Raw genomic sequence first — 12,791 nt, forward strand, 5'->3', positions numbered from 1 at the left:
GAAGCCAGCTATCAGGCTTTCTGTGAAGGGATTGGTGTATGTTTTGTTGTTTTTTGTTTTTTTTATTGTGAAGGATGAATAGGTAGAAATTTTGATCTTTCCACATGTTGCACTTTTTTGTAAAACAGTGTTGCCATATTTTTGATGTCACTTTTATGCTTGTAAAACTTGTAGCCATTTTATAGAAAATCACTTTTTTTATCTCACAGGAAGGGTAAAAAGAAGCGAGATCGCTCTCCATCCTCCTCTTCCTCTTCGTCTTCTCCATCCCCTTATCCTCCACCTTTCAGAGGTAAAGAGTACATGGGGGAGGGGATGGAGCACTTGGAGGAGGGCTACCCTCATGCACGTTATCCTCCACGCGACTACAGTGGGGCTGGGGAGAGAGGCCCTCGAGATTATGAAGGCTACAACCCAGAGAGAGGCAGAGGTCGTGGATTTGTAAGTTCCTGCCTACACGCCGTTCATTTCTTCTGCTGCATTTGGTTTTCACTGAAGTACTGACATCTTCTTGCAATTCTCTGTCCTAATGGCATCACAGTAGACTGCGCTTCTCTGCTCTGTTCCTTCCTCCTAATACTAAGGAGCATAATGTGGATGATGATGATAATGATGATGACACTCTATCATACATATTCCATGCACTACCTGATTTTTATTAAGGTAATGTAGCGCGAATCAGTGGAATCTCACCTCATCACTAAACTAGTGCCTGATTTCCATCATTTTATTTGTGTTGTTCGTCGGTCTCATCGTCCCTGGGTCGATGTTTGACTTTAACTTGGACCAGGTTTATTAAATATCCTTCCATCCTTTAGTACAAAGGTACTTGTGTCTTGATTGCAAGTTGAAATCCACCTGTTGTCCTGTTTTCAGTTCCCCAGAGTCAGAGGCAGAGGCTGGAACAGGGGAAATTATCCAGGCAACAGCAGCAATGGAAACCCTGCCAATATTAATCCTCCAGTGCGCCCACCAGAGGAGGAGTGGGATCCTGAGTATACTCCCAAGAGCAGAAAGTATTACCTGGTGAGTCTCTGCAGCTACTTACTAATTGATTAATTTAATTTATGAACATTAATTGTTATGCTATACTTATAGGTCAGTATGTGGGCACAAATCCAGGGAGCATTCATTCAGGCTGTGAATGTGAATTATATGCTTTTTAACAACTTTACAAGTCTGAAAACAGCACAGTTCTTTACCTTAACAATTTACTATCTCTGCTTTATGACTAAGCAGATAATTTAAAAAAAACTGCTGACACAAAGTGAAGCAAGTTTAAAGTCCCGGAAAATTTTCTGAATCTATCGATTTTACCACTTAGCTTCTTAATAGGATCAATGGTGGTTCTTATGAACGTAGTTTCTGCCAAGGTTGGAACAGTTTTGGTCATTTAATACTGACTACTGTGGCTCCGAAGGCTCCATACTACAGAAGTGGGCTGTTCATCTGCCACAATCAAGTCAGTCAACTTCTCTGGAATTTTTTTTGGCCTTGTCAGTGTCCTGGTTTAGTGTTTCCTCCTACACGTCGCCTCTGAGAGGTCGTTACATTCTATTGGACGTTTTCTTCGGTGGTCGTGTTGGCAGTAGTTCTCATGTCTCCACCCTGTGGTGAAAATGGTAGCACTGCAGCTGTTGTGAAGGAAAGCGGCTTTGCACCACTGGACAAAACACAATACAGCAACTTAACATTAAACTTAATGTAAATAATTATTATAATTTTAACCAGAATAAAGGCTATAATTTTGACTGAAGAAGTGACTTGCACAAAAAAAGAGCAGAGATGATTGGTCAGCTCTTTTATTGATTTGAAAATTTTATTTCTAAAATAAATTAACTTGACCTTGGGATTTAAAACATGACATTTTGTGCTATATTCTGATTTTTAATTGACAGCTTAGTCTAAAATAAAGATAATCGTTAGTTGCAGCCCTAGTTCTGGACCAGTAAAACTACTTCATGCTTATTTATTATTACTATAAAGTAGTAATTTTTTTATTACCTGTAAAAATGCTTAAAGTGTGTCAATACATATGATGAAGTTATACTCTGAGTCCCTTCTTCATTAGTGATTTTGTTATCTGTGCTTGACCAGCTTCCGGCTTAATCATCCTACTGTGGAAAGGATTTTCTTATTGACACCTTGATCTTTAACATTGTTGCCTTCAAGCACGATGATCGTGATGGAGAGAAAACCTGGATCGACAACCGCGGTAGAGGTCGAGGCTCCTTCCCACCTCGCCGGGGACGCTTCGTCTACCGTAAGGGGGGCAGCAGCCCCAAGTGGACCCACGACATGTTCCAAGGAGCAGAAGAGGGGGAACTGGGAGACGACAACATTGAGATCGAACACAAAGAAGCCAAGAACCCTGGAGACGCCACGGCCCCAAAGCAGTAAGCTGCTCCACCCTATCACCTACTGGTCAGTGTCTGTCAGAATGGTTAGAGTGATGATGAAGGGTTCTTTTTCTTTGTAGCCCCCCCCCCCCCCCCTGGAGTTTGAACCTTCTCACTGTTAAAGTGAAGAAGGACAAGCAGCTCTGTGGTCAGTGTAAACCCAGAGCAAGATTTGTCCTTGTTCTGCAGATTTAACTGTTTTAATGGGGAAAAATACTGAGGCAACACAGTTAAAAGAAATTTATAATCTGAATACATTGCAAAGTAAGAAAATTTGTGCCTTAGAAAATCAAACAGTAATGTGTTGTGTGATCAGTTTGAAGGTGTGACAGGTACATCTCCATACTTGTGTTCGTCAATGTGGAAACAAATGTTTTTTTTTTGTTTTTTTTTCCCAGTTTCATAAATCTTTGATGTTACTGCATGAAATGTCTGATTCATACCTTGCTCCATTGGACCAATCAGTAGCCTGGCTCCCGACTTGTCATCGCAAATGATCAACGACCTGTTTTGATTATTGGTAAACCCCTGGACGGTTGATGTTTGTCAGTTAGGTTATCAGAGCTTTTCTAAATGGTGCCACTTCACCAGTTTTCTCATTAGGAAGCAAAGACGTTGTTATGTGTGTGTGTGCGCGCTACAGTATATTGGAGTTGGTTGTAGGTGTTTTTAGTTCAAAACAAGTGTAAATTGAAAATAATTAGCACCAAATTCCCCTGATTTGCTTTAGACTGAAGCAAAGAAACGTGAAACAAAAGACATGTAGCTCGTCTGCCTCTGTCATGTTAATGTAGGTAGGTGGCTACCTTTTGTTTAAAAAAAAAAAAGGAATGAGTAGTTATTCCAAAAGGTTAATACATTTATAGGATTATAAGACCTAAATTATTGTCATCTTGACTGCTGGGAAGAGGGGAAAAAAATTTTAAATACACAAACCTGCAGTAACTGTCTCACAACAAACACCGGCAGTTTCATCTTCTGTCACTGTTCTAGAAAACGTGACGAGAAACCTGAACGTGTGACAAAAGGAGATGACACAAGCTAGCTGTGAACTAGGTGTGAATCTCACTGTGCTGCTTTGACCCACTTTTGACTTTACATACTGCATGTACTAAACAACTGTAGGATTGTTTAGTTGTTTTTGTTTAATCAGAAGCTGAAAACTTTTTTACTGTTCTCAAGAGCTTTGATGTACTTGTCTTTTAATTTTCAATAAATTTTTCTTTGATTCAGGGCAGTTTTGTGGGTGTGATTTGTACATTTTCCACAATGAAAACAAATGGCGATAGTGTGTTTGCGTCCTATTTGTTTTCCCACATTCAAAAAGCTCAATCAGAAAACTTTATTAATCCCACCAGGGGCAATAACAAACAAAAAAGATATATTTTGAACCCTTATAAGTCCAGGACTCTTGTACAGTGATGAAAATGACTGATGGCAATGTGTTTGCTAATGAAAAGGGAGGAACATGAGCTGAAATTCAGTACAGTCCTTTAGGATCCTTAGGTGCACAGGTCATGAGTTACTGATGAAAATGTAAAAAGATCACAAATGCCCGTAACTGGCCATGAGGTGGAGCAGTAGAGGCGGTCAAGGTGACGTCTTGCCGGCCAATTCCTCGATAGGCCTGCTTTTGCATGTATCCAGTGATGAAGCAAGATTTATTTAGAAACGAAGATTTCTTCACTGTGTTTGGGCTGTTTTGATATTATATCTCTCCTGCCTTGGTAAAAACTCATGGACGGTGGAAGCTGGTGAACACAAACACCGTAGTGCCATAGAGCTGATGGTCAGTGTCCTTTTTTTGTTCAAGTAACTAAGTTAGTGGAAATATACAATTTAAGAGTGACATTGTTGTGCCATCAGAAAAATATAAAACCTGTGACCAACAAGTCAAATCAGTCATCTGGAAAAAATGTAATGGAAAAAGAGTAATTTTTTTTTTTTTAAAGATAAGTTATCTGCTTTTAAGAAATCAAGATGTTGTACAAGCAAAGACATGAACAGACAAAATGTGAGATGCAGGAAAATCTTCACTTGGAGTTGTGGGAAGGAAAACACAGGAAGTGACAGGTCAGAGATACAATCAGTGCTGGGACGAAACTGGAAGGTTTCTGTGGGAAAAGTCTCCTCTGCCGAGATTCTCCCACTGAGAAACTGCCTCTCTGACCAGTCTGGGCTGCAGCTAATGACAATTTTCTCTTTAGATTATTAGAGATCGTTTTCTTCATTTAAAAATGATGAAACATTCCCATCAAAGCTTTCCAGAGCCAAACTTAGTTGATCAAAAGAAAATGTAAATTAGTTGTTTAAGTAATTTTATCAAATTCACAAATATTCTTTGGTTAAAAAAAGAATGTAAGAAGAATTTGCCGCTGAACCCTCACGTCTGCCGCCCCAGTTTGTAGTCCAAAGCCTAACCTGAGCTAATCCTGAGGTTATTATTTCCTATTCTATCTCTCCAATACAGCTTCATTATGAGTGCACTCATCTTAATGTGTAAACGCAATGAAGAGCCTCTTTACTGTTGATCTGTTTGGGTCGCCATACAAATTGAGATGAGAATACTCTGTCCAGAGTGCTGCTCCCTTTGCAGTCTGAGTCTCTTAGTGGTAATGCACTCGTCCCATCGTCCCCGTCCCTGTGACCAGGATGTCCGGCTGCCCGTTCCTCCAGATCTCCCTGACGATCCGTTCCCTCTCCTCCAGCCGTCTTGCCTTCTCCAGCTCCTCATGTGAAGCAAACACATTCACACTCCTCAGAGTACCATTAGTCAGGCTGCTGTGATCACTCATGGGCCCTACTGTGTGTCTGGGGATCTCTGCCTCTTCCCCGTCTTCCTCTGTGATGCTCTCCTCATCCTCCTCCTCTTCCTCACTGGTCTCCTTCAGCTGTTTCCTCTCAGGTGAAGGGGGAGGTCTGCTGTGGCGACGAGTCCTGCAGGCGATAACACCCACCAGGAGACACAGCGCCATGAGCAGACCCAAACAGACACCCATCATGAAGTAGAGGGCGAAGCTCTCTGGATTGGCTGTGAGGGCAGAAGAACACAACAGTGGTTCAGTAAGTACAGTTGTGATGTACTTTTATTTATACTTCTAATAAATTTCAGAGGGAAATATTGTACTTTTTATTTATCTGACAACTCTAGCTACTGATTGCTTTTCATAACACTACATTAAACCGGGTCATGTTTGTAATTTTGCTTGTGGTTAAAATAAACCAGCACTAGATGAAGAAACATGGACTCCGTTATTCAGAGCATTCAGAATTAAAGAACTGGGTACTACAGAGTTCATAAGCTTTGCTGTCTCACAATGTTGCTCTTCTCATTTCCTATACAGGTAGGGATTTTGTGACCCCATATATTCATGTTGTGACCCCTTCAGGGAGTCCCGAGCCCTAGGTTGGTGACCACAGTTGAGGTTTAACCTTTGATATGAGCGTAGGTCGCCATGCTGTTACTGAGCAGCTCCATGTCTCTCTTAACAGGCTCCATTCTGGTTCACTGTGGCTTCAGATATCTACCATCTCCAGGATGTTTTACACTCCTAACTCCTGGACCCCGTCCACAGGCAGATCCTGTTAAAACAAAAGCGCAAGTTAGTTAGCATGGTTGGTGTTTCAGATGTTAGCATCTGAATCTGATATGCTTTAATAAAGTCCAATAGTGTCAATTTTTAATCTTGAAGCTCAAATTAAAGGTGGTAAAAGGCTGTAATCTAAACCAATTAACAGATTTCACATGTTGCTTGGACTTTGAATTACGTGTTCAGGTACATAAACAGCTAATAAAACGTGAATTTAAGGGCCAGCTCACCTAAATAGCCAAAAAATATATATTTTTGGATTGGTTAATTCTGACCAGGTTTTGAATGATGGTGCAACTTTCTAAAAGGACAATTTTTTTTAGGTAAGTTGTATCTTTTCTATTTTTGTTAAGGGTTAGTAAATCACCAGTCACTAATGGCTTGCCAAAGTGATCTTTTCAGAAACATTGTTCCTAGTTACTCCGGATAATACCCAGACCGTGGTTGAACTACTTTCTGCAGAACCTTGAATTGACCCTTTTAAGAGAGTGAGAAAGGCTAAAGTGGGGGATTTGGTAAATGGCCTTGTCACGGAAGGTCCCACAGTTATAGTAGGGCTTAATGTAAACATGTTGACTGATATTTCCCACCGCCACATATTCCCTGTCTTTACAACAACAATGTGTGTGGCAGCTGAATGTTTTTTCTCTTACTGCTTCTCTCTGTGGAGAACAAAATAATGCCCTGCTCCAGCTGCTGCCACTGGGGGTTTGGGTTGCTCTCCCACCCTGATCTTTATCCTGGCAGTTCTTGGCAGACTCTGTGCACTCTCAAAGGCTTTTTCCTTTTTCTTTTTTTAGAGGAGCCTTTACACTGGTAGTCGCTTTGGTGGCTGACTCATGGGAACTGGTGGGTCTTAACGAGTGCTGCCTTCTTTTTGGCATTTAAACAAGTGTGACTGCTTCTGCACCCTTAATTTGCTTCATGCAGACCTCAGCAACATAAGTGGACAATGTAGTTTGCAGTTGAGCTCATGTAAGGTCAAACGATGTTCATTTAAATTAAAGACTCCCCAGTCATGCACCCAGTGTTTATCAAGCTTGTAGAATATACTGTGCTGCAGATATCAGCTGCTTATCAAGTCTTTTCGTCTTCAATTTGAGTGCTCAAATATTTGGAAATTTTGGGAAATATTTGCTTTCTTTCCAAGACTGAGAAAAAAAGGTTGATTCCACTCTCATGTCTGTATGGTAAATTTAAATTAGCAAGCATTTAGCTGAGCTTAGCACAAAGACTGGAAATGGGGAAACAGCTGGATTGACTTTGTCAACGAAAAACAAAATCCATCTGCCAGCACCTCTAAAGCTTACTAACTTACAAGTTATCTCATTTTTTTGAAACCAAATTGTAAAAACAATTATTTGTACAAATAAACATATTTACCAGAAATGACAGACTATTCCTTTAAAGTAATTTTCCTAAAACAAAAGAACATTCATGCAAGTGCACTAAATATCTATTATTTCTACTTCTGTAATATTTATTTTTAAGTTCTTTGCAAAATAAGGTTTAGTTTGTTTTAAAATTGTGCAACAACCTGCATGAAGCTTCAGCCTGTTTCTAGAAACCTGCCTATTGGAAACAGGTTGAAATGATACCACTACAGTGGCAGATATTTTTCTCCTGTTTAGAAAAACACATTTATAACAAAATTATCAATAGAGAGGATGGGTTTTTTTTGCAGTGTGTCTAATGTTCAGTTGACTGTTTGTACGTCCTTGTAGAAGCACACACTCCTGCTTAGACTAACAGAATAACAATACATTTACTTTAATGCAGCACTCCACAGAACTGCGTGACAGACATTTTGTGGTGAAGTTTTCCCGAGCCGGACGCACAACACAAATACCAAAGGGAGCCAAATATCCATTTAGTGCAGCCACAGTCTCAGGCAGACGGATTTAACACCTAACATTTCCAGACAAGCCCAGAAACTTTGTGACTTAACTGCACACATGCAAAAGCCCTGCAGCTGTAGCTGTTTTTGGCCCCATAAAACACACTCTCGTTCTACCCTCCCACATTTCCTGCTTGGATAATCCTATTTAAGTCAAAAGATGAAACATGAAACCATTGAAAATCAGACTTACCAACCAAATGTCTAGAGTCTCTCAGAAGCACAGTAGAAAGTGAATAAAATGGGCTCAAGACCAGATGGTTTTTCTCTGTGAACTGATGATTTTGGGCATGTTGCAGCATATATAAAGACTTTTGTGATCTGTGGCTTTGTAAAGAACACGCTGCAAACTCTGATAAACTAGTCTGTTGCCTTGTTTACTGCCTGACAGCAGAGCAGCTAGTTTGGCAAGATCCTTGAGAATATATTTAAAAAAAAAAAAGCTAAAAAATCTGACTTTGTGCCAAAGGTCTGACAGCTCATGGAATGTGTAATAAAAGCTTGATTTATGTGAGAATTAAATGTATTTTAAGAACAATTGTAAACAATAAACATAAAATCCTTGTGAGAACATCACTCACCTTGGTCCCAGATGAGAGCTGCACAGCTTGTCAGCCACTGGAAAAAAGATTTAGATCCAAATTTGAACCTGGTCTCTTATCCCACTCTTGGATAGGATCTCATGATTTGTATAGAGAAGCAGTGAAAGGTTGTTCTCTCGGTTTGTGACAGTAGAGCTAATAAACAAAATGCTGCTGGACTAGAGAGTGAGCAATCCCTCTCATCTCTCAGTGGGAGGTGGACCAGCCAGAGACCGTCCAGACTGATGTTCAGAAGGAGGCGTTTCCTTTTCCTGAGAGATAAAGTGAAACTCATGCATCTGCCACTGGCATCTAGCTCCAAAATAAAAGCCCCAAACTGTAAACCACACTAGAGTCCTCGGTTTTATAGAAATGTACTAGATTTAATCTGCCTCTGCAGATTTGAGCCTCACTGCTGCCCAGAGGGAGCTAATGTCTGCCCTGTGCAGCTACAGCACAGCCAGGGCTGTTCACTGTGAAGCTAGGAGGGTGGAACAGGAAATGGCTAGCCGACTGCCACAGGCATGGAGCCGCAATGCTGCAGGGGATTGTGACTTAATTGAGCTCTTTGTCTTTTAATCTCAGCAGCAACAGTCTATGTCCCTGACACAGGTAGTTAAACAGTGGAGCAGCTCAGTGGGTGCTGCTGTTGAACTAAGTACATGTAGTCCTGCATTGTACTTAACAGTTTTGTACATCTTTATATTTCTACTTATCTATTTTCTATATAGTGGCATAGATGTGGGTGTATATCCAGTACAGTATATCCACTGTATTTGTATGTTGTGAGACATAATCACTGTGTAAACAGGCTTTTACTGTATCTTAATTGGATATTGTCTATACTCCTTTGTAGCCTGTAACAGTTTCTTTGCTTGTTTATTGTTGTAACATTGTTTTAATGCTATCCTGTTAGCCAGGTGTCTTGTGAGAAAGTGAGAAAGAGATGTTGTCTGGTTAAGTAAAGGAAAACTAAATAAACTAAACTGTAAGGTCGCCTGGATTAAGACAGTAGTTCCCAACATTTTTTGGCTCATCACATCATGTTTCAAATGTTGTTTCCTGTCAGTTTAGTTTGAATAAATGTTCGAGGACCAAAGAGGTAAAATGATCCAGTATTTTATAAAAAGATAATGACAACAACAAAAGGCAAGAGTTAGGTCCATGTCTGTTCTTTCCTCTCCAATAAATCATCCCATGACCCCTCAGCTTTTTTTCTCTGACCCTTTGGAGTGACCTCAGTAGGGGTCAGTTGTTATGAACATTTATTCTCTACACGTCTCATGTGCTTTTCATGGAGTATTTCACAAAAGATTAGGAAAAACATCCAAAAACTGGCTTGTGCAATAGAATTAGTTTTCTCTTCTTTGGTACTCCATTAATCATCTTCTGGACCCCTCAGATTTATCTGGTGACCCTTTAGAGGTGCCTGACCCCTCAACTGGGAACCACTGTGCTAAATTACCAAACATAAAGTAGTTAAAGCTAGCTCCAGCGACAACTGTAAAATACTGCATCAGTATTAACTATTAGTGGAATACTCCTATAACTAGTAAAGCCACAGTGTAAAACTACCCCATTACAACTTTAAGTTGACATAAATGACATAGTATTATCATCAAACTGCACTTAAAAGTCTCAGAATTAAAAGTACTCATGATACAGAATGACCCCAAAATGTTGTACTAGGCTCAGGTGGAGCTACTTTTAATACTACTGCATGATGTTGGCTACTTTAGTATTTTGCATGTAAAATCTAAACCTGCAATGCAACTAGCAGCTAAAGGTGTGAATAACAAGTATAATGCAGGACTTTTACTTGTTGTATTGATATTTTTGAGTACTTCTCTGACCACTGGTGGACTCTGCGGCACTAAACTTGGCTGTGTTTTCCATTGTAAAAGAATTGTTTATGCGGTAGAGTCTATTCAGAGATTAGTTTGTGTTGATGTGGCGCTCGGTGGTGTTTTTAGCACTAAGCAGTCATTATGTGGGCTGCTGTCATTCTGACACACTCAAGGTTGGTTTTATAGTAGTCAAGAGAAAAATATGTGCCTAAAAAACACATAGGCCACAGCCGAAACAATGATCCAACTGCCAAGGGACATTCCCATGTGCATATTGCTCTTAATTTAATGCAGTGTTTCACTCAGTTCAAATGATACAGCTGGTGACCACACCTATCCATCTACAATGCAGAGTTTATCTGCACTGGCTGCCTCTGCCTGTGTTGTGTCAGGCCACTTCCTGACACTGTGTAGGAATAACATACCCCTTTGCAAATTCCTCAAATTCCCCAACATATTTGTGCATTTGGAAAAACACTGGGATGGCAGTTTCCAAGCAAACACTCGCTTCCTTTCAGTCGCTCTGCTCCCGTCCTCAATTGGAGGCCACACCACCAGTCACAGGAGTGGGTGATGCATGCACTGATGTGACTGTTTGTGAGATGGAAGATGTGGAAACACGCCTGCTTGTTTTTCCCTTCACCACTTTGGCACTGGTCGTGACTAATGTTTTCCTGCATATGGGCAGGTATTAACTTTGGGCTGGTCTCAGACAGATGAGCTTTGTGGTGGGTGCCAGGGTTACTAAAGAGCAAAGCACTGACAGTGTGAACCACACCCACCCTCACCTAAGTGCAGCATGCTCCATTTATATGTACTACAGTGAAGTTGTACTGTAACACTTTATTATTAGCCACGTGCTCTGAAATTATGATAGGCATTGTCACAGTTTGTGATATTTCTTAGACAAAGGATTAATCAATACCACAAATCAATTCCATCAAATAATCAGTAGATTAATCAATAATGAAAATAACAGTTGTGTTAAAAAAGGAATCTCACTCAATATACAGCACTTGATTTTCATTTAGTTTTAATTTTGTGATTGGTATCAGTCTGATAAATCTGTCCAGCTACATTCTCAACCTTTTGATCCCTTAAAATGAATCAGTGTCAACCTGTGACTCATCACAGGTCATGGCCACAGTGTGTATAGGCTGTGTGCAGTTCAACCAAAGAGCGAACCCCCACCCCCCTTTATGGATTTTACAGGTCTGAAGAGGTAAACATTTCCATTATTTCACAATAAGAAAAAGTCAGAAAAAAAATATTTTTGGTGCAATTAAAATGTTTTATTACCCCATAAATAATTTTGTGACCCTCTCAGGTTGTAAACAGTTGATCTAGAGAGAGGTTTGTCCTCAGATCTGAAGGGGGGAAAAAACTTCTTGTTGTTTCCAAGTCATTTTGGACTTGTCTTAACCTTAAGTTATTTTGTTTTCTTGGCGAACTCCTTTCTGCCTCCTCCTTCACTGGCAAAGTTGCGGACTCGGTGGATCTTGGCCAGCTGGCTCTGGATAGTCTTCGTTATGTCCATGTGGTCGGGGATGTGAACGTACCGGACGTTTCTGCCTGTGATAAACAGGTCCTGCATCTGAGTGTCGTTACCCCGCCAGTCCCTGTACACCACCTCCTCCAGACGTATGTTCATGAATGCATCCACGTTGACCACGCGTCCCCGTGCCGTGCTCTCGTTCCTTAGGTCCACCGTGGTCACCTCCCCCTGCAGACCCTGCAGCAGGACCACCATGCTATTCTCTGCGATCGTACGCTCACGAATGGAGTTGAAGACTTCGACTGGCCTCGTGTCCGACGGCAGGGATCCAGCTCCTCCTGACTCCATGGACTCTGAGGAAGATCTCCAGACGTCAGGGACACCTGCAGGTAGGCAGAAGGTTAGATGATACTATATGCTTCACTGCCAGAGGGAATCAGGAATACTCCAAAACACAGAACGTAGAGCTGAGGGATGCTGTTAAACTGCAGTACTAGTCAAAAATTTTGAAAGAAAAAACATGTTTACTAAATTATACTTCCTTGTCTGGGAGCTTGACAGTAATTCAGCTGTCAACAATGCCATAAATTGGACCTGTAATGTTCACAAGACAACATAACGTTAACAGTTTCTGTATTTCTTGACTGATTGCGAAAAATATCAATAATATTAGTATAAGCTTCAAAAGGGACATCACGGTAGATGCCATGTCAGTGGATTAATGCACCTTTGCCTCAAAATTTCGTGGTATATGAAACGGAAAACAAGTTTCACTTGCGACGCAAGTTTAGCAAGCTTAACCGTTAGCTTTAACAGGGACCCAGTTAAATACGGCAGAGCCTCTAGAGATTACATATTATACGGCTACCCATAAATGTTGTATGTAGCATTTACCCGCATTAGTTAAATTCGTCTTTCAGGTGGAAAACCGCAACAAAACGCTGCAGGTAAAGGTAAACTGGACCATTCAACGATACCAACA

At 40.7% G+C, this 12,791-nt stretch overlaps 3 protein-coding genes across 6 annotated transcripts in view; 1 reads left to right on the plus strand and 2 right to left on the minus strand.

The window, feature by feature from the left end:
* Positions 1 to 3,633, plus strand: part of thrap3b (thyroid hormone receptor associated protein 3b) — a 15,351-nt gene extending 11,718 nt beyond the window's left edge. Inside the window, 4 exon segments of the mRNA XM_020597663.1 lie at positions 210 to 441; positions 877 to 1,026; positions 2,173 to 2,424; positions 2,798 to 3,633. Coding sequence (XP_020453319.1) covers positions 210 to 441; positions 877 to 1,026; positions 2,173 to 2,400 — 610 coding nt within the window. The 3' untranslated portion in view covers positions 2,401 to 2,424; positions 2,798 to 3,633.
* A 70-nt stretch (positions 3,634 to 3,703) lies between these two features.
* Positions 3,704 to 8,839, minus strand: eva1bb (eva-1 homolog Bb (C. elegans)). Its single transcript, XM_020597662.1, has 3 exons — positions 8,468 to 8,839; positions 5,832 to 5,981; positions 3,704 to 5,430 (listed from the first exon to the last, which is right to left on the minus strand). The coding sequence occupies exons 2-3, from the start codon at positions 5,896 to 5,898 to the stop codon at positions 5,006 to 5,008; spliced, it is 492 nt and encodes a 163-aa protein (XP_020453318.1). The 5' UTR covers positions 5,899 to 5,981; positions 8,468 to 8,839; the 3' UTR covers positions 3,704 to 5,005.
* Positions 8,840 to 11,335: 2,496 nt separating this feature from the next.
* On the minus strand, positions 11,336 to 12,791 carry lsm10 (LSM10, U7 small nuclear RNA associated). 4 transcript variants are annotated; one of them, XM_020597598.1, is made up of 3 exons: positions 12,704 to 12,791; positions 12,352 to 12,403; positions 11,336 to 12,192 (listed from the first exon to the last, which is right to left on the minus strand). In XM_020597598.1, exons 1-3 carry the CDS (start codon positions 12,707 to 12,709, stop codon positions 11,744 to 11,746), a joined length of 507 nt encoding a protein of 168 aa, XP_020453254.1. In that variant the 5' UTR covers positions 12,710 to 12,791; the 3' UTR covers positions 11,336 to 11,743. The 4 variants fall into 4 exon arrangements, with proteins under 4 accessions (XP_020453254.1, XP_020453255.1, XP_020453257.1 ...); XM_020597599.1 differs by lacking the exon at positions 12,704 to 12,791 and adding an exon at positions 12,537 to 12,652; XM_020597601.1 differs by lacking the exon at positions 12,704 to 12,791 and having other exon boundaries at positions 11,338 to 12,192; positions 12,338 to 12,403.

Source organism: Monopterus albus, unplaced genomic scaffold (assembly GCF_001952655.1).
Source record: "Monopterus albus unplaced genomic scaffold, M_albus_1.0 scaffold34.1, whole genome shotgun sequence".
NCBI classification, from domain to species: Eukaryota; Metazoa; Chordata; class Actinopteri; order Synbranchiformes; family Synbranchidae; genus Monopterus; species Monopterus albus.